This window comes from Camponotus floridanus, unplaced genomic scaffold (genome assembly GCF_003227725.1).
Source record: "Camponotus floridanus strain SB8 unplaced genomic scaffold, Cflo_v7.5 scaffold92, whole genome shotgun sequence".
NCBI classification, from domain to species: domain Eukaryota; kingdom Metazoa; phylum Arthropoda; class Insecta; order Hymenoptera; family Formicidae; genus Camponotus; species Camponotus floridanus.
The window spans coordinates 589,963-616,512 of record NW_020229863.1 but is presented as its reverse complement, the minus strand read 5'-3'; the positions used below and the strand labels follow the sequence as shown (position 1 = coordinate 616,512).

The window sequence follows — 26,550 nt, the reverse complement described above, 5'->3', positions numbered from 1 at the left end:
TCCTTGCCGATCGGTAGGAGTCTCAGATGTACTTGCGTACCGAGCTCGGTAACGCAAATTTCCTCACGTTCCAGGATCGCATCGTAGTTACCCTGAAACAGACTGAGATTTTTTATCCCCTCGACGGGGCTGTCCTCCGCCTCCGTTTTGATGGCAATCATCAAAATTTCCGCGGTCTGGTTCAATTTGGCCTCTCTGTGAGGTTTCAACTGTCGCGAGTTGAGCACCCCGATGACATTGCCGTCGTTGTCCTCCACAGTGTAGGCGTTTCGCCGGATCTTCTGGTGAATTCGGTACGGCCCGTCGTAGACCAAATGGATCTTACGGGTTAGTCGACGGCTGGCATCGCTCCTACGATGTACCTTCGTCCAAACTCTGTCTCCAGGCTGGTAGATCGGTGCCTCCCCGTGCTTGTCGGACTGTGCTTTGCGCTGCGTCGCGCGTTTTTTTAGATTCTCGGCAGCTACGCGTCGTTCTTCCGCGCTCCGCGCCGCCTCCTCGGATCGACGTGCAGAAAATCTGAAACATTGGAATGGAGGTCGTACGGGACGAACTCCGTGCTTCGGTGAGTGGTAGAATTGATCGTTTTTTCGGCTCTGGGAATTATCTTGTCCCAGGTTGTCTGACGATCGTGAGCGTAGACCCTGATGATCCGGCCCAGCTCGCGCATAACCCGCTCGACCGGGTTACTTTGCGGATTATACGGTGAGGTTTTACGGATCGCGAACCCCGTCGATTCCGCGAAATCTCTCCATCGGTTAGTGATGAACTGCCCCCCGTTATCCGTCAGTATCTCGACCGGAATTTCGTTTCTGGGAAAATGTTCGGTTTCGAGAGCGTTTATTATCGAATCCAGTTTCTGGTTCTTCATTGGATACAGACTCGTCAGCTTCGAGAATTGATCCATCGCCACTAGAATGTATTTCTTAGCTCGCGGCGTTTGTGGCAACGGGCCAAAAATATCTAGCGATATCACGCGTCCCGGTTCGTTCGGTAACTCGAAATATTCGGTACCTCTCGTGGGCCTCGTGTAATATTTCGTGCTTTGACATGTGTCGCACGACGCGACCACGTCTCTCGCGACTCGTTCGAGGTTGGCTACGCTCGAAGAATCGTCGAGCAAAATTTACGGTCTTGTCGGTTCCGAAATGTAGCAAATATTCGTGAATCTTTCGCACCAGTTGCCATCTCGCGCAATCCGGCACGATTATCCTATCACCCGATTCGACGCGCGTTCTTATCAAACCGTCCCTCTCGACGCAATCGGGCTCGGTCTCGAGACGATTATTTAGAACTTCGTCCGCTGTCTGCGCGTCTCGAATCAACTCGACCCATCGACTCGTGTCGATGTCGTCGTTCGGCTTCACGATCGCCGCAACTCGTTTGATTGCGTTCTCTTTCTTAGCGTATCCATTTTTTACGTTGCGTCGCGACAACGTGTCCGCCACCACGTTACTTTTTCCTGGAATATGCTCTATCTGGAGATCGAATTCCCCGAGAAACGTCATCCATCGCGCTATGCGCGAGCTATCGTCTGCGCATGCGGATAGGAATTTTAACGCTCGGTGATCCGTGTTTACGCGCACGTGTCTACCGAGAAGATTCGCGTACCACTTTTTCAAGGCCCAAACTAACGCAAGGCACTCAAGTTCGGTGATGGTATAATTTAGCTCCGCCCCCTTCAGACTACGACTCGCGTACGCGACGACGTATTCGGTTTGCGGATCCCGCTCCTCGTACTGGTAGAGCATCGCTCCTAGACCGTACTTGGAGACGTCAACGTACATTCTGAACTTACGCCCGAGTTTGATGATAAACAAATTCTGAGCTTCGCGGAACGCCCGTTTGATCTGTTCGAACGCGCGATCGGTTTCTTCCTCTCACGCGAACTTACGTTTTTCCCGAGCATTCGCTCGAGGGGTTTCGTCAGGCTAGCGAGATTTTTTACGAATCTCCTGTCCCAATTAACCATACCTAGGAAGGCTTGGATACCTTTCTTGTTTCTCGGCTTCTCGAAATTTTCGATGGCCGATTTGATTTCCTCATGCATATCGGCCTTTATCTCGTTAAAGGTATGTCCGAGGAATTTTATTTGCGGTTTGTAAAACTCGCACTTGTCCCTGTTAAGCCGAAATCCGGCCTGTTTTAATTTTTCGAGCACGTGTTCGATGTGAAGAGCGTGCTCTTCCGCCGTGTTTGACGCTATCAAGATATCGTCAAGGTAGACGATAGTGAATTCGTCGCACTCCGCTCCCAACGTTTTGCGCATCGCCCGTGTAAACGCCGAACCGGAAGTCTTTAATCCGAAAGGTAACCTCTTAAAGACGTAAGTCTGATTGTCGAAGGTAAATCCAGTGTACCGTTTACTGGTTTCGGACAGCGGTATTTGTTAGAAAGCGCTGGCGACGTCCAAGGTTGAAAAGAATTTTTTGCATCCGACGCGACGGAACACCTCGTCAATCGTCGGAGGCTGATCATGCTCACTGGCTATTCACTTGTTCAGCTCTCGCGCGTCTAAGCATAACCTAATGTCGCCCGATTTTTTGATGACGACAACGAGCGGACTCACGTATTGGGTGGACGCCTGTTCGACGACCCCCGCCTCCTCCAACTCGTTCAAATATTCCCGGACTCGTCCACGGTGTACCTCCGGTACCGGGTACGGACGCTTTTTGAACGGACGTTCGTCGTTCATTCTAATCCGGTGTACGTAATTCTTCACGCGATCCAGTTTGTTCTCGAATAAAATCGCGTGTTTCGTCAAAATAGCGTCGACGTACTTATCGACGTCCTCGATAAATGAACGTGCAGATTTTCGCGGAGACTCTATCCCCGTCGCGGAATCTCAAAAATACGTTATCGGGTGCGCAGTCTATCGACGCGAAATTGGATTTCAGGAAGTCCAGACCTAAAATAACGTTGTACGCGAGTGACTTCACCACGATGAACTCGCATACGAACTCCCTCTCGAACTTTATCTGCGCGCGATTCGACACCGTCTGACCCTTATCCGAGAACGCCCCGATTAGAGAAAACTTTCTCACCGGTATCACGCGCATCTCGTGATCCTCGTCGACGAGTCGATCGAAAAGTTCTTTGGTTATCGCCGAGACTTATGCCCCGGTGTCGATCAGTGCCTTCGTTTCGAGACACCCGATGACGACGTGCACGTACGCGGAACCGATGGCCCTCTTCTTGGCCTGGTCCTCGCGCGTGACCTCGTCGACGTCGTCGATAATATTTTTCACGCGAACAGTACCTAACTTAGGACCGTCCGACTTGATCGAGATTTCTCGACGCGAATCACGTTCCGTGTCCGTCGCCGATTTGCATTTTTTCGGGGTTTTAACCGCGTCGGTTTTTCACTCGATTCTCGCGCTCGTATCGCTCTCGCTTCCACTGTCGCGAGCTACGACATCCTGTTCACGCTTGCCGCCGTCTTTACGCGATTTTCCGTTGGATTTCGCGTTTTTCAACGACGTTTGAAATTTTGAAACTGTTCAAAAATCATAAAAATCGCCTAGATTTAATAATCCGCAAAAGCTATAATCAGCAATTATAATTTCTAAATTTAAATTTAACAGGCATCGAAAACTTTCTCGAGCCTTCGATCGATAAGAAAAAACTCTAACGTGCAAGTTATTTTACTTTTTTCCAACATCAAAAGAAACGCTGATCATGCTCGTTGACAACAACATTGTCAACCGTCGACAAAATCTAAGTTACATACGAGCATGCGCGCCCATACGTCACGATCAGCTGATCGCCAATCAGCTGATTAAAAAGGACCACGCGCATGACTACTGTCAAAACTCAAACTCCTGACCTCATCGGTGGCCAATAAGGCACGGCGCCCTGAGGTCACCGCCAAATTATGAAATCAATTGGTCCACGTCGCAACGGGCCCAAAAATTCGCTCGGTATATAATAGGCACCGCGCGTAGACCAAAGGAAGTCTTGCACTTTTTCGAGTCTCGCACTTTACGCCGCTTAGTTAAACCGCTTACAGTAAAACCGCTCGCTATTAGTAGAACCGCATTCGACAAAACCGCTCTGTTGCTTCGCTCAACAGTCCGAGGACGGAATCCATTCTCACATTTCACTCTGTGAAATAATTGTATATATTAACTTTCTATATTTAATTGTGTGGTGTCTTTAAAATAAAACTCTAGAAAAATACAAAAAAATATACGTGTCGTGGCTCGTTCTTTATTTCAATCGTGTGGTGTTCTTTACAAACTCTGTGTCGCGCGCCTCCACTAACGACGCATTTATTCGCGAACGGAAACAGTCCTCCGGACCGTCTCTTTCGCCGAGTTTCTCGACTCGCTCGAGATCTCGACGGTATTCGCGCTCGTAATATTCGCGCTTTCGTCAACGCGCTCGTTTAGTTTTGGTTTACCGGACGATTTTCTCGCTCTACCCGCCATCGTCGGTAACGCGATTGACTTTGGTTTGACGTCGCTCACGACGTCAATTCTCGACGCTCCGGGTTTTTCCGTACACGCCGCGTTGGTTTTCGCTTTCGCGGCCTTTAACGTCGCCTTAGCGAATTTCTCAGCGTTGACTCTGTCACGCTTGAGTTTATTCGACGCTATCCCCTTCTTGGATTTTGGCTTCAGCGCCGCCAATTTTGGGGACGCTCCCGCGTCTCGCTCCTCCTCTTCGGAATCGTCGGTGTTCGTTTCCGCACTGACAGCTGCGACTTTCGAACGGGCCGAGAAATTTTTTCGCGACGCGTTTTTCTCCCCTTTCGACGACGCGTCGTTGTCCTTCTCGCTTTCCGCCGCGTTCTTGTTTACGTTTTTCGCATTTATCTTGCCGTCTTTCGCGTACTCGGTACCCGCGTCATCCTTCGTCGGATTCGCGCCACGTTCGCGATCGTTTTTCAATTTGTTGTTCGCGATAACGTTGGTATTTTTTAACCAAGCTTTCTTACCGCTTTCCGCGAGTTTATTGTTCGCGGTACCCTTGGCTTTGTCCGCCGCAGATTGTTCCTTTTCCTTCAGTTTTTTGTTCCGCTCGCGCTCCAGATCGTTCTCGTCTAAAAGCTCGACGAACTCTTCCAAAGTTTTGACCGTGGTCGGGCGCACTTCGCGCGCCACGCTCGGTCCGAAGTGTCGTTTGACACGTATCAACTCGTGGTCGCCCATGGGTTCCAGATATTTGGACGTTTTAACGATATCCAGCGCGTATTCCGACATCGTTTGTTCGGTACTCGCAGTGTATTTACCGGTATAGAAACCGGAAACGCGCTTGGTGCTCGTCGTCCCAGAAGTGACGTACGAACGCCTCCCTCGCGGTTTCTATGTCCTCCGGTTCGCGAACCTCGAACCACGCGGATCCGCGCAGACAACGTCCGAAGAAGTGTATAAGGTCGACTTCCCGCACCCCTTCATAGTCGGCAGTACGTTCGAATCGCCGTAGGAAGCGAATCGGATTCTGCTTGTCCGATCTTCCGCTGTAACGTATATCCTCGAAAGGATTACGTAATCAGCCCCCTCGCGGAAGCCTGGCTCTGAGAACGGCGCTCTGAGAACGTCTCCTCCCACGTCCAACGTACGAGACGGTTGAACTTCGTCGCATTCCGACGTTCTACCCTCCCCCGTCACGGATTCGGGTCGTCGTACTTCGCGGCATCGTTCGTTTTTCACCGACTCTAACGCGTCTATACGCCTACTCAATTTCTCATTTATCTCAAGCGAGCTCTCGATCCGTCGGCCGAGTTCGCTCATCGTTTCCGACGATGCGTCCGCGCTCGATTGTATCTCCCGCAGGATTCTCGAAAACGCGTCGTCACCGTCCGCGGGTTTCGCGTCCTCGGGTCTGCCGTCGGACGTCGTTCCCGTTCTTCCCGTTTGAGTACGAGTTCTCACCGGCTCGTGTCTCACGGGTGAGTGAGTAACGCGATGTCTCGCGCCTCCCTTCGCGGCACTTTCACTCGCTAAATCACTCTTCTCCATCTCGGCACAATCGCAAATCTCTACACGCGCACAAACTCGTTCGCGACTACCTAAAACACCGCAACGCGACCTGTAGTCCTGTCACGGTCGCCAAAAAAGACGATTCAGCGTGCTAGTCGACTTTTGGAACGATTTCCCGAACGCGTGATCGCTAACGGAACGGCTATGCGGACTAAGTCACCGATGCTAGGTTCACGATCGCGGCTGTCGCTACGCGTTATTCGCGCTAATCACTGTGACCGGACGACAGAGAGATTAGGCTTACGAGTCCCGATAATGATCGGTAAACAAGGTTCGGATCCTACCTTAGGTATATCCTCACGGTCGCCAGTTCGTTTTTAATCCTCCAACGAACAAGGTTGTCGAGGCCCAGAGATATCCTGAATCCTCGGGATGTGCGTCAGAGTACGCCGGATCGGCAGGTTGAGAACCACTGACCACGGTCACACCACAACGCTATCTCTTTGTCAGGCAGTGGAAACTTCCAGCTGCCTCACCTCACCACTCGTCACTGTGCAACGGCCTTTGTTGCTCGGCCGCAGCGTAACACTACGCGGTGTCGGGTTACGCGCCGACGCTTGCGCTACGACGCACACCTTTGTTCTCAGCTCTACGCACTTCGCTGACACGCGGAATTCACCACGCGTTTACGCGACGCGCAATTTATTCACCTTATTCTACCTTTGTTACAGATCCTCGGAGACGATCAACCCGCGAAGATGACTTCCAGGATGCCGGGCACTGACATTATCGAGAACCACGGATTAGCAGAGAGGCAAAAAATTTTTCGACAGCTCGAGTACGACAGGATTTATTATTCCCACGGATTCGCAGGAGAGGAAATTAAAACACTTCACTCCACGAAATATTTTAATTATAAAATATTTACTATAGAACAAATATTTAAATTTTATTACATATATCACGCGATACATATAATTTTCGGCCGACGTACGCACATACGCGGTACGACGACTACTTGTTTAACGTCGCGAAATCTCGCGGGATTATTAAAATTAATCAACACTCGAGACCACCTACGACTTAATTAACGAATATCGATTCGATTTAATTATGCGCAGAACGAGAGCGATCCCGGGAAAGAGCCTCGAGCAGGGATGCCAGTTTTGGCCCGCCGCACGCTACGCACACAAAGAAGAAACTGTGTACGTGTGGCGCTCGGCGCTCGGCAAACTTCGGGCAGTAGAAGAGTGCAGACATACTCTCTACTGTCTCCTTCCCTCTCGAGCTATAGCTATATCTATAGATAATGCCTCGAGAATCGTTTGTTAGCGGCATGATAAAAGAATGCACATACTGTCTATTGTCTCTTTCCCTCTCGAGCTATGCTATAGTTAACGCCTCGAGAATCGTTTAACGGCTCGATCCGTTTATCAGATTTCGCGTCTCGTGTAAGAGCACACAAAATTTACACATAAATAATTAAATAAATATTTTAATCATATAAAAATAATTTAATCATATAAATATATTTTAATCATATAAAAATAATAATCAAATAAACCTTCTAATACTGTAAAAATTTAAATAAATTAATTAAATAAATCTTTTGTTTATAATTTATTCAGTATATAAAAAATGTAAACTAATTTGAAAAATAAAGGACAAAAAGGGAATATAAATGATAAAAACGAATATTAAAGATGTAAACAAATTTAACAAATAAAGGACAGAAGGAAAGAGAATGTAAACGATGAAAATCCACTTTCGGCTAATATGTACGTTTTTCCTTCAAAAAATCATGCATGGTAATAATATTCTCTAACGAATAATATTCTAATATAGCATATATAATTTATCAATTCGTAAATAAATAAAGTACATGTTGTTGCTCAACGGAAACCGCGAGAAGGTGGTGGTCTCTTCCGTCAAGAGGAAATGTAAAAAATGTTTTCTTAGAAAATCTAAGAAAAGATTTTTGTACATTTCCAAAGAATACAGAAGATAGAACAGAGGATAGTTAAAGAAAAGATAATTATAGAAAAGATAGACATATAAAATAAATATAAAAAGATGTAAAATTAAAAGAATATAAAGAATAGAACATAGAAAAAGCACAAAATCGGACAAAAGCGCACATGTTTCACTTAATATCGAGAAAATAATGTGTGTGTGTGTGTGTGTGTGTGTGTGTGTGTGTGTATATATATATCGGTCAGCTTCTCATTTTGAAGAGCACTCTCATTTTGAAAAAAACATGAAAATTAATGTTTAATTATCATTAGATTTTAATGCATTAAATATAACATAAGAATGTATTAAATCAATTCAAATGAAACGTATAGAAATTAAATCCAAATATTCATACGTTGATATATACATGTACATATGTGTATATATATATATATATATATATATATATGCATACATATATACATATATACATGTATATATCAACGTATGAATATTTGGATTTAATTTCTATACGGTTCACTTAAATTGATTTAATACATTCTTATGTTATATTTAATGCATTAAAATCCAATGATAATTAAATATTAATTTTCATGTTTTTTTCAAAATGAGAGTGCAGACCGATTCTTCTCTTCCAAATATGATTTTTTGAAATACATAAAAGCGCGTACATAGAAAGTACTAATGAGAACTACAGATTTTCCTTTTTTTTTGTTTTATATCTTTTAAATTACTTTTTGAGACAATGCAAATTAGAAAAAAAATAAGAGTGGTAGCAAAAATATATAAAATTTTGTAACACTTAAGATTAGTACTTTTCTTGTCAATAAAAATATATTAATAAATATAAAAATATAAATATAAAAATATATTTTTCAAAAATTTAACATCATAATGATTATTTTATATACGCATTGTGATATATTGTATACTTTTAAGTACCCTTATTATTCTCGAAATATTTGCCTTATTGTATTATCTGTTGGTACATTACTGAATAGACGTTATGCCTTTGTTTATAAAATAGCAGCTTTCATATTTTTTCTGGCACTATCCGCTTCGCCGCTTTATCGTTTGCACGCGTGTGATCGAGACTTCGAAATCAAAAAGTTTTCTTCTTCTTTTAAAATTGCGGTACTGTGAATTTTCTCATATTTCCAATTTTTATTTATTCTTTTAGTTTTTGATTATACTTTCTTGTTCTTTTTCCTTCTTATCTTTCCAATTTGTCTACGTCTCTCTTTTGTCTTCGTTTTTTGGAATCTTTTTGATATTTTATTTATTTATTTTATTCTTTTTATTTTATTTATTTATTTATTTCATTTCTTTTATTTATTTATTTATTTTATTCTTTTTATTTTATTTATTTCTTTTATTTTATTTATTTATTTATTTGTTTATTTATTTGTTTCTTTTTATTTTATTTATTTATTTATTTTATTTTTTTTATTTTATTTATATATTTTATTCTTTTTATTTTATTTATTTATTTTATTCTTTTTGCTTTATTTATTTTATTCTTTTTATTTTATTTATTTTATTTCTTTTCTTTTATTTATTTATTTATTTGTTTATTTATTTGTTTCTTTTTATTTTATTTATTTATTTATTTATCTTATTTTTTTTTAATTATTACTTCTCTGTATTTTTTTAATTAATATGGAAACACCCGATGAATTTGTCAGAGATTCGCACAGTTATGGGATAAGAATTTGCTATTCTTCTTTAGAAAGTGTTTATTCAAATAAAACGTCTATACTCTATCACTGTCGTACTCGCACTGAGCGTACATACAAAGGAACAAGAATTGATCGAATCATACAACAGTCGGTAAAGGCGCATTATAGATCGAGAATTAGTGAACACATGATAAATCTAAATAAAACTGATATATATAAAATGACGATACTTCTACACTCCCTCTATCGGAATATATATATAATCAATTGGACATTAAATTTAAAGAACGGACGCAACTTAGAAGTTTATCCTTCACCAAAGATTTAGTTAACACGTCAGCTGTATTTTTGTCAGTAGAGACAAATTTCATACAAATTAAACCTTTATTTTGAGCGTCTCTTGAAAAGTGATACCTTATATCTATATGTTTACTTCTTTGGTGGAGCATATTTTCTTTGCTCAATGCTATAGCGCTTTGATTATCGCATAACATATCCGTAGAAACGTTTACATATTGATCACCATACATTTCTTTAATTAACCTACGCAAATGAATAGTTTCTTTTGTCGCTTCAGAAAGAGCTACATATTCAGCTTCCATCGTTGATAACGCAACGGATGTTTGTTTTTTAGAGAGCCAACTTATTGGACCAGCAGCTAATATATGTACGTTTCCTGAACAAGATTTACGATCATTTTGATCACCGGCCCAATCCGCATCCGTATATGCATATAACGGTTTTCCTGTTTTATAGTACATTATTTTATAATCAATAGTTTGTTTTAAATAACGGATTACATGTTTGGCACATTTCCAATGTTCTAGTCCGGGATTTATATTGTATCTACTTAACACTCCTACTGCAAATGAGATATCAGGTCTTGTCGTATTGGCTAAATAAAGGAGGCTTCCTATTAATTCTTTATATGGTTTGTTTTCCATTTCTTTTTTTTCATCAGGACTTTTTGCCTCCATTTCCTTTGATAATTTAACACCTGAAATTAGAGGAGTATACGCAGGTTTACATTGGTTCATTCCAAAATTTTCGATTATCTTATTTACATATTTTCTTTGTGATAGCTTTATTGAACCTGTGTCTCCCTCTCTTTCTATTTGCATACCTAGTATCTCATTTACGGATCCTAAATCTTTCATTTTAAAGAGTTTACTTAACGCTAGCTTAACTTTACATATTGCTTCCATTGATTTTGAAGCTAAAAGTAAATCGTCTACGTAAACAACTACTATTACATTATTATTATTAATATTACCAGTATATACGCATGGCTCTACTTTAGACACATTGAAACCAATATCCTTTAATTTTTCACTAAGTTTATATTGCCAGGCTCGTCCAGACTGTTTTAGACCGTAAATAGGGCGTTTTAGACGACATATCTTCTCTTTGTTATTTTCAAACATTGGGGGTTGCTCCATATAAACTGTTTCTAACAAATCTCCCTGCATATACGCTGTAGTTACATCCATTTGATGCACATGATATTCCATTTCTACACTTAAGGCTAAAAGTGTTCTTATTGTTTGTATTCGTGCAACAGGGGCATAAACTTCTAAATAATCAGTACCATATTTTTGCTCACATCCTCGCGCAACTAACCTAGCCTTATATCTATCTATTTCTCCATTTTGAAATCTTTTTATATGAAAAACCCATTTAGAGGAAATTACTTTCTGGTCTGGTGCTCTATCCACTAACTCCCATGTATTGCACTCTAATAATGAATTATATTCACTTTTCATAGCATCTAACCATCTTTCTTTATCGGGCCTTATTAATGCATCTTCTATCGTTTCAGGATCATTGTCTAAAGTATTTATCGCTACGTTAGCTACATGATATTGTTTTTTAGGACGACCTGATTTGCCTATTCTTATTAATTTTGGTCTACCTGGAGTTCTTTTGTTAACATTTGAATTTGGAACTTCTTTATTTGACGTTTCATCTACCTCTTCATATGCATTAGCATCTAAATCTTCTTCCAAATTTTCTGATTCGCTTATTTTTTGTTCGGTTGTCGATCTTTCATCATCTACATCTTTTAATATTTCCATTCCATTTTTAGTATTAGGATCAGATAGTAAGTCTATATCTATACATCCTATTTTCTTACGAGGGCCATTTGAAAAGTTTCCGGCCTCATTGACATAAAGTAATTGTAGAAAAAAATTTCTTTCGCCGTCTGATAGATGGCCTTGACATATGTAAACCGTAAAAATTTCAAGTCATTCTGATAATTACTTTGTCTATGGCACTCTTCCAAACTTGTCAGCTGACATTGTCTGTAAACAATGGAGAAAATTGAGTATCGCGCAGTGATAAAATTCCTTCATTTGAAAGGGAAAAACACTCAGGAAATAAAAGATGAGTTAGACTCTGTATACGGTGAAGCCTCCCCTTCATTTACAACGGTCAAGCATTGGGTTGCCGAGTACAAACGTGGTCGTACGAGCATTTTAGACGAGGAACGTTCCGGGCGCCCGAAAACCGCTACAACTGACGAAATGGTCGTTTTAGTGCATCAAACTGTGATGGAAGATCGTCGATTGACTGTTAAGGATATTGCTGAGGCTTGTGGGATATCATCTGAACGGGTGCACAAGATTTTACATCAAGATTTGAATATGAGAAAATTATCCGCGCGCTGGGTGCCGCGCTTGTTGACGATCGACCAAAAGCGCATACGGACGGACATGTCGCGCGAGTGTCTTAGCCTGTATCAAAAAAATCCAGCGGAATTTTTGCGGCGACTGATAACCGTCGATGAAACCTGGGTACACCACCATACGCCTGAGACCAAACAACAGTCAATGCAATGGATTGCGGTGGGGGAACCAACTCCGAAGAAGGCAAAGGTCGTTCTCTCTGCAGGAAAAGTGATGGCGACAGTTTTTTGGGATAGCCGTGGAATAATTCTTATCGATTACCTTGCAAAGGGTGAAACAATCAACGGACAGTACTACGTTGCATTGTTGGATAAATTGAAGGCCACAATTAAAAAAAAACGTCCGCATTTGGCCAAGAAAAAAATCCTGTTTCACCAGGATAACGCTCGGGTTCACACGTGCATGGTCGCAATGTCAAAATTGAATGAATTGAAGTTTGAATTGCTTCCGCATTCACCCTATTCGCCAGATCTAGCTCCCAGCGACTTTTTCCTATTTCCTAATTTAAAAAAATATCTCGGGGGAAAAAAATATAAGTCAAATGCTGAGGTGGAAAACGCTGTAAACCAGTATTTTTCAGGTTTAGACAATCAATTTTTTTCTGACGGTTTAAAAGGATGGGAGAAACGTTGGACCAAATGTATCGAGTTGCAGGGAGACTACGTTGAGAAATAAATTTTGTTTTACTTCGAAATATGTGTTTTTCTTAAAAAGGCCGGAAACTTTTCAAATAGCCCTCGTATCATCTATGTCTTCAATAAAACGAATATCCCTACTCTTAATTATTTTTGTAGTACTGGGGATCCATAATCTATAGGCCTTTGCCTCACTAGAATAACCAACGAAAATGGCTCTTTCACCTTTTGAATCAAATTTCGAGATGCCTGGGCCTTTTTTTAAGAATGTGGCGTGTGAATCAAAAATTCTTAAAAATTTAACATTTGGTTTACGACCTAACCATAACTCGTGTGGAGTAATACCGTTGTTTGCTTTCGAAGGGCATTTATTCCTTAAAAATACTGCCGTATTAACAGCTTCTGCCCATAAAGCCTTGGGTAGATTTGATTTTATTAACATTGCACGCGCCATTTCGACAATTGTTCTATTCGCACGTTCCGCGACTCCATTCTGTTGCGGTGTATATTCTACCGATAATTGTCTTTTAATGCCCTGACTTTCTAAATAATCGTTAAATTCTTTGCTTGTATATTCTTTGGCGTTATCACTACGTAACTTAATTATCTTATGGCCAGTTTCTTTTTCGACACGTAATTGATATTTTTTAAATTCTTTCAAAATGTCGCTACGCGATTTTAAAAATACAACTTCCATATATCGTGTATAATCATCTATAAAAGTTGCAAAATAGCGCGCATTCCCGTATGATTTTACATCTATCGGACCGCAAATGTCCGTGTGAACTAATTCCAAAATCTTTTTTGCTCTAGTGCCTTCCGTAAAGGGTAATACATGGATTTTAGCTCGATCGCATGTTTCACAGAGTAATCTATGACTTTTTAATGGCAGATCTAATCCGTATACTCTTTTCTTATCAAATAGCTCCTTTAAATCATCATAATTTAAATGACCATATCTTTCATGCCATAATTTTAATTTTAAACTTGAGTTATTATTGACATTAAAGGCTCCCTGATTTGACATTTGCTTAACTACATACATACGCTCTCTCTTTATTGCTTTAAAAATTAATGATTTATCTGGTCTAATAATATACGCATTATTCTTTGAGAATTTTACTTCATAATTCTTTTCAGTCATTGCTAGAACTGATAACAAATTACTTCTTAATTCGGGTACATATAATACATTCGTTAATTTTACCGGTTTTATTTCGCCGCGTAATCTAACATTAAATCTTACAATTCCTACTCCGTTAGACGTTAAATTTTCTTTTCCAGCTGTGCTTATATTATTGACCGGCCCGTTAGATAAAGTCTCGAACGCGTTCCTATTATTACACATATGCGCTGTTGCGCCGCTGTCTAAATACCATTCATTTTTTTCAGTTGAACAAGTTAATGCCGAAATTGCGATTAACGAATCTTCTTTTTCATTAGCTTTTATTTTTTCAGCCTTATTCGCTTTACCTCCGTCCTGTCTTTTTATACGACAACGACTTGCTGGATGACCGTATTTACCGCAATTGAAACAATCGCCGTTGAATTTCTTCTTATCGAAGTCGCTTCTGGTCGTCCCTTTGTGTTTATACGTCGATGATCCTCTGTTTGTTTTCACCTTCTTTGTGATCAACGCTGAGGTCGCGTCGTCTTCTCTCGTGTTGCTTCCTTGTCGCCTTGCTTCTTCTTCTATTAGCTTTCCTTTAATAAACTCGACCGTTGGGATTTGATCTCTTGATTCTATCGCCACACAGAAATTTTCATAATCCTCAGGCAGACTATTTAATAACATTATTGACTGTAATTCTGATGGAATTTCTATTCCTGCATCTTCTAACAAGTTAATTTTTTCTTGAAAATTATTTATATATTGTGACATTGGGTCAGAAGGATTCTTTTTCAGATTATACAACTGTCGATATAGAACTGCTTTCCTCACTGGACCTTTAGAGCTGTGTATTTTTGCTAATTCGTCCCATGCTTGTTTAGATGTTGTTGCTTTTCTTATGTGACCTAATTCTGCCTTTGATACACTTAAGACAATGAGTGCGAGTGCCTTCTCATCTCTGGTTGTCCAAGTCGATCTGCCTGTTTCTGTCTCAGGCTTCGCGATCTCTCCGCTTGTATATCCCCATAGATCATTATATACGAGCACACTTCTCATTTGCATTTTCCATGCCTCAAAATTTCCATCGACTAACTTTTCGATGTGTTGTATGCTGCTATTCATCTTCGATATAATTGTTAACTTTACTACTTAAATTTCACTTAATTTCACTTTCGTGTGGCCTGGGCCCATAACCTGTCAGAGATTCGCACAGTTATGGGATAAGAATTTGCTATTCTTCTTTAGAAAGTGTTTATTCAAATAAAACGTCTATACTCTATCACTGTCGTACTCGCACTGAGCGTACATACAAAGGAACAAGAATTGATCGAATCATACAACAGTCGGTAAAGGCGCATTATAGATCGAGAATTAGTGAACACATGATAAATCTAAATAAAACTGATATATATAAAATGACGATACTTCTACAGAATTAAAGAAAATATCAAAACAGAAATTCTCGCTAGCTTGGCTTAACGATGACCGTTATAAATCTTGGATTCGTCAAACATCAGATGAAACGCTTTATTATTGTATAATTTGTAACAAATCTTTTTCATGTTCATCGCGTGTTTCCAGGCATGCGGATTCTGCGTGTCATAGAAAAAATAGTGAAGGTCTTCAACATACTGATAGCAATGTACAAGAAAAGAAAACACAGTACAAAAGAAAATTCAGACAGCAATGGCTAGATATACAAGATTTTAAATCATGGTTATGCGAAGGACCCGATAATACTAGCCATTGCTTAATTTGTGATAAATTTATTGATAGTAGTTTACATCATATATATCGACACGCAGAATCCGACATGCATAAAACAAAATCAGAAAAAAGTAATGCGAACAAATCGAATGAGGATTTAAATACGCAAACTGATGAATCTCCTTTGACATTCGATGAGCGGAAAAAAATAGCTGAAATAAGATATGCGGCATTGATTACGGAGAAAAATATCCCTCATCAAACAGCAAAAGAGATTCTCAGTCTTTTTCAAGACATAGGAAAAGATCCTAATGTCTTGAAAAGCATGAATATGGGTCGAACAAAATGCAAAAATATAATTTCCAACGTTTTATGTTCGGTTGAGACGGAACGTGTTGTTAATAATATCCAAAATACAAGATTTTCCATTTTTATTGATGAAACATCGGATATTACTAATGAAAAATGGATGACGTTTCTTGTTAGATATGTTGATCCTGAAACTTTAGATATTCGAACGCAATTAGTAAAGTTAATTAATATTGATGCTAAAGATTGTAGCGCAGAAAAATTATTTAGAGCTTTTGAATTAGAAATGATTAAACTACAGATTCCATTTCTAAATATTATTGCTCTGTCATGCGACAATGCATCCGTCATGACAGGAAAACATTTATCTTTTAAAAAAAATGTAGAATCCAAATGCAAAAATTTATTAACATTTTCATGTCCTTGTCACTCTGCTGCATTAGCTGCACACGCTGCATGCGCTAAGATGCCTGAATATTGCGAAGAATTTCTGAGAAAAATTGCAAGTTTCATTAACAGTAGTACAAAACGTTTAGCCATTTTTAATGAATTTTGTGAATGTTTTCAAGATACGAATCGCAAAATTTTAAAGTTATGTGATACTCGATGGCTTTCGCATTATCAATGTATTGAGAGACTTCTTGAGTCATGGGATTCGATAAAATATTTTCTTAATGAAATAGTCGTGAACGAGAAAACAAAATCTGGAGAATATTTATTATCTCTAATGGAAAATATAGATATAAAAGCATATTATTTATTTTTAAAATATGTTTTAAATGTCTTCAATTCATTTAATGCTTTTTTCCAAGCTTATGAAACTAGAATTCATTTATTACAATCGAAATCCGTTAATTTTCTTGTGCAAATTTCCAAACATTTTTTAAAGCCAGAATTATTACATTCACTTACAAATATTTCGTTTCATGAAAAAGAAAATCACAAGTCTCTTGATAACATAACTTTAGGATCAGAATGTGAAGAATATCTTTGTAAATTAGTAAAAAAAGGACACGCAAATGTTACAATTATTCGACAAAACTGTTTGCAATTTTATATTACTGCGGCTGAAGAAATTAGGAAGAGGTTACCTATTAATAATATATTTTTAGATAAATTACAAGTATTTCAATCACATATAGCTTTATTTGATAATAACAGAGAAACATCTTTTAACGATGTTTCTTTTATCGCGGAAACTCTTAACGGCTTCGATCAAGACGGTTTAAAGAAAGAATGGTTTCAATTATATTCTGACTTAACCATGGAAGAAAAACAAAATCTTTCAAAAATTAATTTTGATAACATGTGGAAGGAAATTTTGAAACGTCAATCCATTAGTCATCCTAAATATCCGAATTTAAAATCACTTATAAATGCAGTAAGATCACTGCCAAATTCTAACGCGGACCCTGAAAGAACATTTTCTGTCCTTACCGAATTAAAAACAAAAACAAGAAATAGACTATCATCGACCACTATTAATGCTAGTTGCGTATTTAAATCGGCGTTGAAGACGAGGGGGGAAACTGCTTTAAATATGATAATAGATGAGAAACATCTGCAACGAATGTCTACAGATATCTTATATGAACCACCATTAAAAAAAAAGAAAAGTAGTTTAACATTATATGAGGCAGACGTTGCAGATGTTGCAGATATTGCAGGTCCTTCCTCGTCTTATAACACACAACTTTAATGTCTAAAAAATAATATATTATTTTTTAGACATTATTATATATATCATATTGTATGAATAATAATATTTCCTTTCTCTCTCTCTCTCTCTCTCTCTCTCTCTCTCTCTCTCTCTCTCTCTAATATTATTATTTATATAATATAATATATTATTTAGCGTACATAATATATGAGTATTCAAAGTTTTAAGCACTAAAGGCACACACAGACAGAGAGAGTTTAGTGTTATTAAATCTCTTCTGAGGATCCGCGTTAGAATTTAGTAGTGATCTTACAGCATTTATAAGTGATTTTAAATTCGGATATTTAGGATGACTAATGGATTGACGTTTCAAAATTTCCTTCCACATGTTATCAAAATTAATTTTTGAAAGATTTTGTTTCTCTTCCATGGTTAAGTCAGAATATAATTGAAACTATTCTTTCTTTAAACCGTCTTGATCGAAGCCGTTAAGAGTTTCCACGATAAAAGAAACATCGTTAAAAGATGTTTCTCTGTTATTATCAAATAAAGCTATATGTGATTGAAATACTTGTAATTTATCTAAAAATATATTATTAATAGGTAACCTATTCCTAATTTCTTCAGCCGCAGTAATATAAAATTGCAAACAGTTTTGCGAATAATTGTAACATTTGCGTGTCCTTTTTTTACCAATTTACAAAGATATTCTTCATATTCTGATCCTAAAGTTACGTTATCAAGAGACTTGTGATTTTCTTTTTCATGAAACGAAATATTTGTAAGTGAATGTAATAATTCTGGCTTTAAAAAGTGTTTGGAAATTTGCACAAGAAAATTAACGGATTTCGATTGTAATAAATGAATTCTAGTTTCATAAGCTTGGAAAAAAGCATTAAATGAATTGAAGACATTTAAAACATATTTTAAAAATAAATAATATGCTTTTATATCTATATTTTCCATTAGAGATAATAAATATTCTCCAGATTTTGTTTTCTCGTTCACGACTATTTCATTAAGAAAATATTTTATTGAATCCCATGACTCGAAAAGTCTCTCAATACATTGATAATGCGAAAGCCATCGAGTATCACATAACTTTAAAATTTTGCGATTCGTATCTTGAAAACATTCACAAAATTCATTAAAAATGGCTAAATGTTTTGGACTACTGTTAATGAAACTTGCAATTTTTCTCAGAAATTCTTCGCAATATTCAGGCATCTTAGCGCATGCAGCGTGTGCAGCTAATGCAGCAGAGTGACAAGGACATGAAAATGTTAATAAATTTTTGCATTTGGATTCTACATTTTTTTTAAAAGATAAATGTTTTCCTGTCATGACGGATGCATTGTCGCATGACAGAGCAATAATATTTAGAAATGGAATCTGTATTTAATCATTTCTAATTCAAAAGCTCTAAATAATTTTTCTGTGCTACAATCTTTAGCATCGATATCAGTAACTTTAAACTAACTTAACTTTTAACTACTAATTGCGTTCGAATATCTAAAGTTTCAGGATCAACATATCTAACGAGAAACGTCATTTCATAAATGTTATTAACTACAAATTAAGTCTTAGCTGGACATGAAACTCTTTCTAATCTTTGATACATTCATGTACTCACATTATACACATACGCATACAGGTAAAGAGGGTTTGGAATTATTAAATACTGTGGAAATGATGAATCACGGGTCCTGATCTTTACCTGTGACACCTTTTGAACTTTGTATACTCATATTATTAAACGCTAAAATATAAAACGTTCTATTTGTTCGTTATCGTTTTCTCTAAATTTCTTGGATTAAAATTTTATCTGAAAAATAAAATAATATGTGTTACTCAAAACAGAGAGACTTTTTACTTCTGCGGTGAAATTTTTCAATTATGAAAATTCTACTCACTGTGTGAAAAAAAAGTTTTTCACATTAGATGATGCGATACAGAATTTTCTCGAAAAAGTATGAAAAATTCAATAATGGAATAGTTTGAAACATTAGTTCATATAAATTGGAAATTTCCTCTATAGATGTAGTTAAATATTTGTTTTAAAAAAAAGTGAAAGGTCAGTTCTTCAGAATAGTAATATTATCACTATTGCATCAAGTAAAGTCTCATTAATTTCAAATGAAATTTCACTTCAAAAAATTTAGAGAATTTATGTTTCACTTAATATAATGTAAATTTCTTTTAAATTTTTATTAAAAAAAAATCACATATAACTCAAACAATATAGGGAATACTCTCTCTTTTCTTTAAAGATACGTTTTATTCAAAATTATAATTTTATACACTACATAATATTTAATAAATTTAAAAATTTGTTTAATATAAAAAAAATAGTTTCAATATTATTTCTTACATCTTTATAAAAATTATGTAATCTACAATTTTAAAGTTAACTATATTTTATATTTAATTATTATATAAATTATATTTTATATTTAACTTATATATATATATATATATATATATATATATATATACATACATATTTGCATACATATTTTGAATTATATTAGCCTGCATTTTTGTAAAAGTGTTTCTCCGATTTAGTCTTTTCATCAAATAAAAAAGAGAAAGAAATAGTCACCGAAATAATAATATATGAAGATAGAAGAGTTTATAGACGGATTCGCGAGAATTGTATAAACTCTTTTGCATTCTTCTGGCTCTGGATTTATACACAGTCTGTAACTTTCCCTAATTGACGGAAGCTGCATTTATTTTCTGTGTCCATTTTACCACGCCTATGACGTGAGATTGCATTACTAGCAATTTGTCTTTTAAAAAAAATATTCATCTAAGATTTGGAAAATGATGAAAAAAATAAAAAAGTAGTCTTCGAAATAATAATATATGAAGATAGAAGAGCTTTATGAAGAATAACAAGATTCAGACAGATTCGCGAAAATTGTAAAAACTCATTTGTATTCTTCTGGCTCTGGATTTGGATTTGGATTCGGCTCTGCATTTGTACTCCGAATAAATGAAAAAAACAGAAATAAAAGTACGCAGGCATATACAATATAAGTAGGCATATACGATATATATATGCATGTATGTATGTATGTATATATGTATGTATATATATTATTATACATATATACACGACTTGCAAAATCCGATCGATTTTTCTCTGGTGCATATTAGATCGGCGGTATTTATTTCATTAAAAAAAAATAGAATAAAAAATAAAAATAATAAAGAAAAAATAAATTAACAAGAGTTAACTTTAAAATTGTTTTAATATAGAAATAACAAATATAAACACAAAAATATGGACAAATAAAAAATATAGTCAAATTTATAAATATGTATTAATATAATTGTTGTTATAAAGTTGTATTTTTGAAATTGTTATTTTAAATAAGACATCTCTTTTAGATTTGAAAGATGTTTTTCAATAAAATCGGAAAGCATTCCTTTATTGTTTTAAATGCCCATTATATAAAAATATGTGTAAAAAAGACAAAATATATATTTTTAATATGTGATTACACATTTTTATCATGTAATCCGTGATATATAAAGTTAATCTCTATATTCAAAGATTCAACTATATATTTTCGGAAATACTTTTATCGAGAAAATATATGTGCACATTATTTTCTCGATATTATATTAAATGAAACATGTGCACTTTTTTCCGATTTTGTGCTTTTTCTATGTTTTATTCTTTCTATTCCTTTATTTTATATCTTTTTATATTTATTTTGTATGTCTTTTCTATAACTATCCTTTCTATAACTATCCTCTGTTCTATCCTCTGTATTCTTTGGAAATGTACAAAAATCATTTTTTAGATTTTCTAAGAAAACATTTTTTACATTTCCTCTTGACGGAAGAGACCACCACCTTCTCGCGGTTTCCGTTGAGCAACAACATGTCTTTTATTTATTTACGAATTGATAAATTATACATGTTATATTAGAATATTATTCGTTAGAAGATATTATTAACATGTTGGCCAAGAGTGGAATTTTATCGTTTATATTCTCTTTTTTTCTATCCTTTGTCAAATTTGTTTACATCTTTAATATTCGTTTTTATCATTTATATTCCCTTTCTATCCTTTATTTTTCAAATTAGTTTACATTTTTTATATACTGAATAAATTATAAATAAAAGATTTATTTAATAAATTTATTTAAATTTTTACAGTATTAGAAGATTTATTTGATTAATATTTTTATATGATTAAAATATTTTTATATGATTAAATTATTTTTATATGATTAAAATATTTATTTAATTATTTATGTGTAAATTTTGTGTGTTCTTACACGAGACGCGAAATCTGATAAACGGATCGAGCCGTTAAACAATTCTCGAGGCGTTATCTATAGCTATAGCTATAGCTCGAGAGGGAAGGAGACAGTAGAGAGTATGTCTGCACTCTTCTACTGCCCGAAGTTTGCCGAGCGCCGAGCGCCACACGTACACAGTTTCTTCTTTGTGTGCGTAGCGTGCGGCGGGCCAAAACTGGCATCCCTGCCGCTGAGTAGCTTGATCTCGATGAAACATATAGATTCTCCGTGTCACCGTCAGCGTCATAATAGGTGGTCCCGATTGTTTCTGCCTTTTACGTCGATATATTTTATCTTAATACTTCTTATGTTATTACCTTCTTATCTTATTCTTTTATATTATTCTTCGAATAAATATAAAGATATTAAGTATAACCTTTCCAAACAATTTGCAATATTTGAATTTTGCTTGAATTACTTTAGTTTCATTTGCTTTAAATTAGACTACATAATTATTCTATAATGCCTCCTAAACGTCCATCTGGGGCTGAATTCCGAAAGAGGAAGCGAGATAAAGAAAATGAGGATAAAAAAATGTCAAAAGTTTTGATTAGTTGGACAAAAGCCGATCTGAATGTATCCGAAAATTGTCCAAGCAATTCTCACATAGATGATATAAAAACTAGCGATATAGTAGATGAAATATGTCAAGAACCAAAACCTACCACATCACATCATGACCAAACGGACGAGATCGAATCTTTAGATACAACTAATTCAGATTTAGATTTTATTTTGCAAGATGGTATTCTTGAAATCCCCAAAGCTTTGCAACCAAATAATACATCCACCTCTCTTGACAGAAATGATCCAGAGTCATGGTTCCCGTTGAATGATTCTATTCGTAGTTTTCTTATAGAACAAGGTCCTGACCAAGGAAAAGAATCAAACTTTTCTCTTTCGGAAACTACTAATAACAGAAAATTTAGTAAGGAATGGTTTCGAAAAAAACTTGTCAACGGTCAATTTATAGAACGAATGTGGTTAATTTACAGTAAAAAAAAAGAGGCAATATTTTGTTTTCCTTGTATTCTTTTTAATTCATCCATTAAATCCCGCAATATCATCACTTACTAATCCAGCGCGAGGTTTTAACGACTGGCGACATTTAAGTCCTAGAATTCCTGACCATGAGAATTCAGCCCTTCATCGTGAAAACTATATTAAATGGAAAACAATGGAAAAGAATTTACGATCTAAATCTTCAATTGATGCCTCCCTTCAAATGGCAATAGATCAAGAAAAGGAAAAATGGCGACATACATTAAGAGTCCATATTGATGTCATTATGTTTTGTGCAGAGAATAATTTGGCTCTAAGAGGATCTAATGAAAAAATAGGTGAACCAGGTTCAGGAATATTTTTAAGTGCTGTTAATATGATAGCAAAATAAAATCCAAAGTTAAAGGCTCATATCGATACTCATAAAAAAGGAAGTACATTTTATTTCTCTCCGTTAATCCAAAACGAATTAATTGAATTTATGGGAACTGCAGTTAAAACACAAATTATTGAAGAAGTCGCTAAATATTTTTCTATTCTATTTGATTGTACCCCGGACGTATCACATCAAGAACAAATGTCTCAAATTTTAAGATATGTAAAAATTTTTAATGAAAAGGTCAGCATAGAAGAACGTTTTATAGACTTTATTCACTCTCATGAAAAAACAGGTGACGGGTTAGTCAATGAAATTTTACAAAAATTAAAAGCGGACAAATTAGATATTGCAAATGTTCGAGGGCAGGGTTATGACAGTGGAACTAATATGAGTGGAAAATACAACGGCGTACGAGCTAAAATTCAAAAAATCAATGAATACGCTCAATTTGTACCATGTGCAGCACATAGTTTAAATCTAGCTGGTGTACATACTGCTAGTGTTACATCAGATATGGTAACGTTTTTTGGCATTGTCCAAAAATTATTTACGTTTTTTTCTGGGTCGACAATACGTTGGGAAGTTTTAATGAAAAATATTAATGTATCTTTGAAATGTCACGCTGATACTAGATGGTCGTCTAAAGCAAAAGCAGTAAATGCTCTATATACTCAACTCCCACAAGTTGTTTCCGCTTTAAATGTTTTGATTTCTGGTACTTTTAGTGCAGAAACTATTGCAACAGCTAAACTTCTTTTAATAAAGCATAGATTTTAAATTTGTGTGTATATTGGACGTATGGGCACGAATTTTGACAGCCATTGATAGAGTGAATCGAAGTTTACAATTAAAAAATATCACTGTAGACAAGAGTGCAAAAATGATACATGGATTGACAAAACAGATTCAAAACTTCAGAGATGAAAATTTTGAGAAAATCTTTCATGAAGCGCTTAAAATTAGTGAAAAAATAGAAATAGAGGGTGATTTTACAGAGAAAAGAAGACGAGTAAAAAAACAGGATACATCTTACGATATAACACCTAAAGAAAATTTTAAAATAAAAATGTTTCAAGTAATAGACACTTTAATAACTCATTTCGAATGGAGATTCGAAAAGCTTAATAATATTGCTGCAGATTTTAATTTTTTATCTATTCAGAGTTTAAAGAACATAATCACCGAAAATCTGAAGAAACAAGCGGCAGATTTAGCACTTAAATACGAAAATGACATAAATCGAGCAGAATTTTTAAGCGAATTAGAAACTTTGAAATTTCAAGCGCATACACTTTTTGCTGACTCTGAATCTACAAATTCTTTAGATTTGCTTCAAGCACTTCATCAATGTTCATTAGTGGAGACTTGTCCAAATGTCGATATAGCTTTAAGAATATTTTTAATGCTACCTGTTACCATAGCTTCATGCGAACGAAGTTTTAGTAAATTAAAACTTATAAAAACGTATTTAAGGTCCTCTATGGGGCAATGCAGACTAACAAATTTGGGCATTTTGTCTATAGAGAACTCTATTGCAAGGCAACTTAATTATGAAGATATTATTAACGAGTTTGCATTACGTAAAGCTCGTAAAGTTACCTTGTAAAATAATTTATACTTTTTCCTTTTTCATATTTATTGTTCTTTTGTTTTGTCTTATATTTTATTATTTGTTATTATTTTATTATTTGTTGTACTAAAAATTCTTTATTTAGTTTAAGGATATTTAGTCATAGATATTGATTATTCATGTGCTTGTTTCGATGTTCATACTTTAAAGCATGGTTATGATTAATTAATTTTTTTCATTTCTTTATTTAATTATAATATATAATGAAAAATGATAATAATGATAAATATGATAACAAATGATAATAAATAAAAATAAATATAATTTTAAAAAAATAAAAAATAAAAAAGTAAAATTTAAAAAAAATAATAAAATAAAAAATAATAAAAAATATATTTACTTGTAGCAAATAAACGTTTCTTTTTCAGTTCTAAAGTTTAGTTTTTTTAATAAATATTTAGCAAGAGGGGCGCAAAATGTTGAGCTCGCACTGGGTGCAATGCAGACCCGTTACGGCACTGCAAAAGACTATACAGATGTTCAATAGAAGATAAGAAAGAAAAACAGATTGCAAAATTATTGGAAGAGAATTTGATTGAGGAATCATATATAGTCCTTTTGCCGCTCCAGTGATGCTGGCACTCAAGAGAGACGAAGGTAAAAGGGAAAGGCTATGCATAGATTTTCGAGAGCTGAACAAAATAGTCATCCCTCAATCGCAACCGTTTCCACTAATCGAAGATCTGATAGTTAAAACTAGAGATTGTAAACTATTTTCAACACTTGATATAAACTCGGCTTTTTGGTCAATCCCTCTAAAGATTACAGATAGACAAAAAACGGCTTTTGTGACTCAAGAGGGACATTACCAATGGACGTGCTTACCATTTGATTTAAAAACAGCACCAGTCATTTTTCAAAGAATATTAAGCAACATAATACGAAAGCATAAGCTCGCTGAGTTTTGTGTAAATTATATTGATGACATCTTAGTTTTTTCCAGGGACTTTGCAGAACACATGAATCATTTGTCAAGACTGCTAAAAGCAATTACGGAAGGAGGCTTCAGATTAAAGTTTTCCAAATGCACTTTTGCAGCAGATTCCGTCAAATATTTAGGCCATATAATACGAAACAATTCAGTCAGCCCACTGAAAGATAACGTGATTTCTATAAAGGATTTTCTTATACCTAAAACAAGAAAAAATGTCCGACAATTTCTAGGAAAAATCAATTTTTATGGAAAATATGTGCCAAACATCTCGATTGTATTAGACCCGTTACACAATTTACTAAGAAAGGAGCAAAAGTTCATTTGGTCGGAACAATGCCAGAAGGCTTTTGATAATATAAAAATACTACTCTGTTCCCAGTCAATCTTAACAATCTTTGATCCGAAACTTCCAATATGCATCTACACGGATGCAAGTCTACAAGGCATCGGAGCGGTCTTAAAGCAAATACAATTAAACAAAGAAGAAAAACCAGTGGCATATTTTTCGAAAAAGCTAAATGAAACTCAGAAAAGGAAAAAAGCAATCTACATAGAATGTCTAGCAATAAAAGAAGCAATAAGATACTGGCAACATTGGCT

At 35.8% G+C, this 26,550-nt stretch overlaps 2 protein-coding genes across 2 annotated transcripts; one reads left to right on the top strand and one right to left on the bottom strand.

The window, feature by feature from the left end:
* Nucleotides 1–4,271: 4,271 nt before the first annotated feature.
* Nucleotides 4,272–5,204, bottom strand: LOC105253660 (histone H1-like). The gene has a single exon (XM_011261820.2). It carries the CDS (start codon nt 5,202–5,204, stop codon nt 4,272–4,274), a length of 933 nt encoding a protein of 310 aa, XP_011260122.2.
* Nucleotides 5,205–11,889: 6,685 nt separating this feature from the next.
* On the top strand, nt 11,890–12,939 carry LOC112639824 (histone-lysine N-methyltransferase SETMAR-like). The gene has a single exon (XM_025414975.1). The coding sequence runs from the start codon at nt 11,890–11,892 to the stop codon at nt 12,937–12,939; it is 1,050 nt and encodes a 349-aa protein (XP_025270760.1).
* The last annotated feature ends 13,611 nt before the right edge of the window (nt 12,940–26,550 follow it).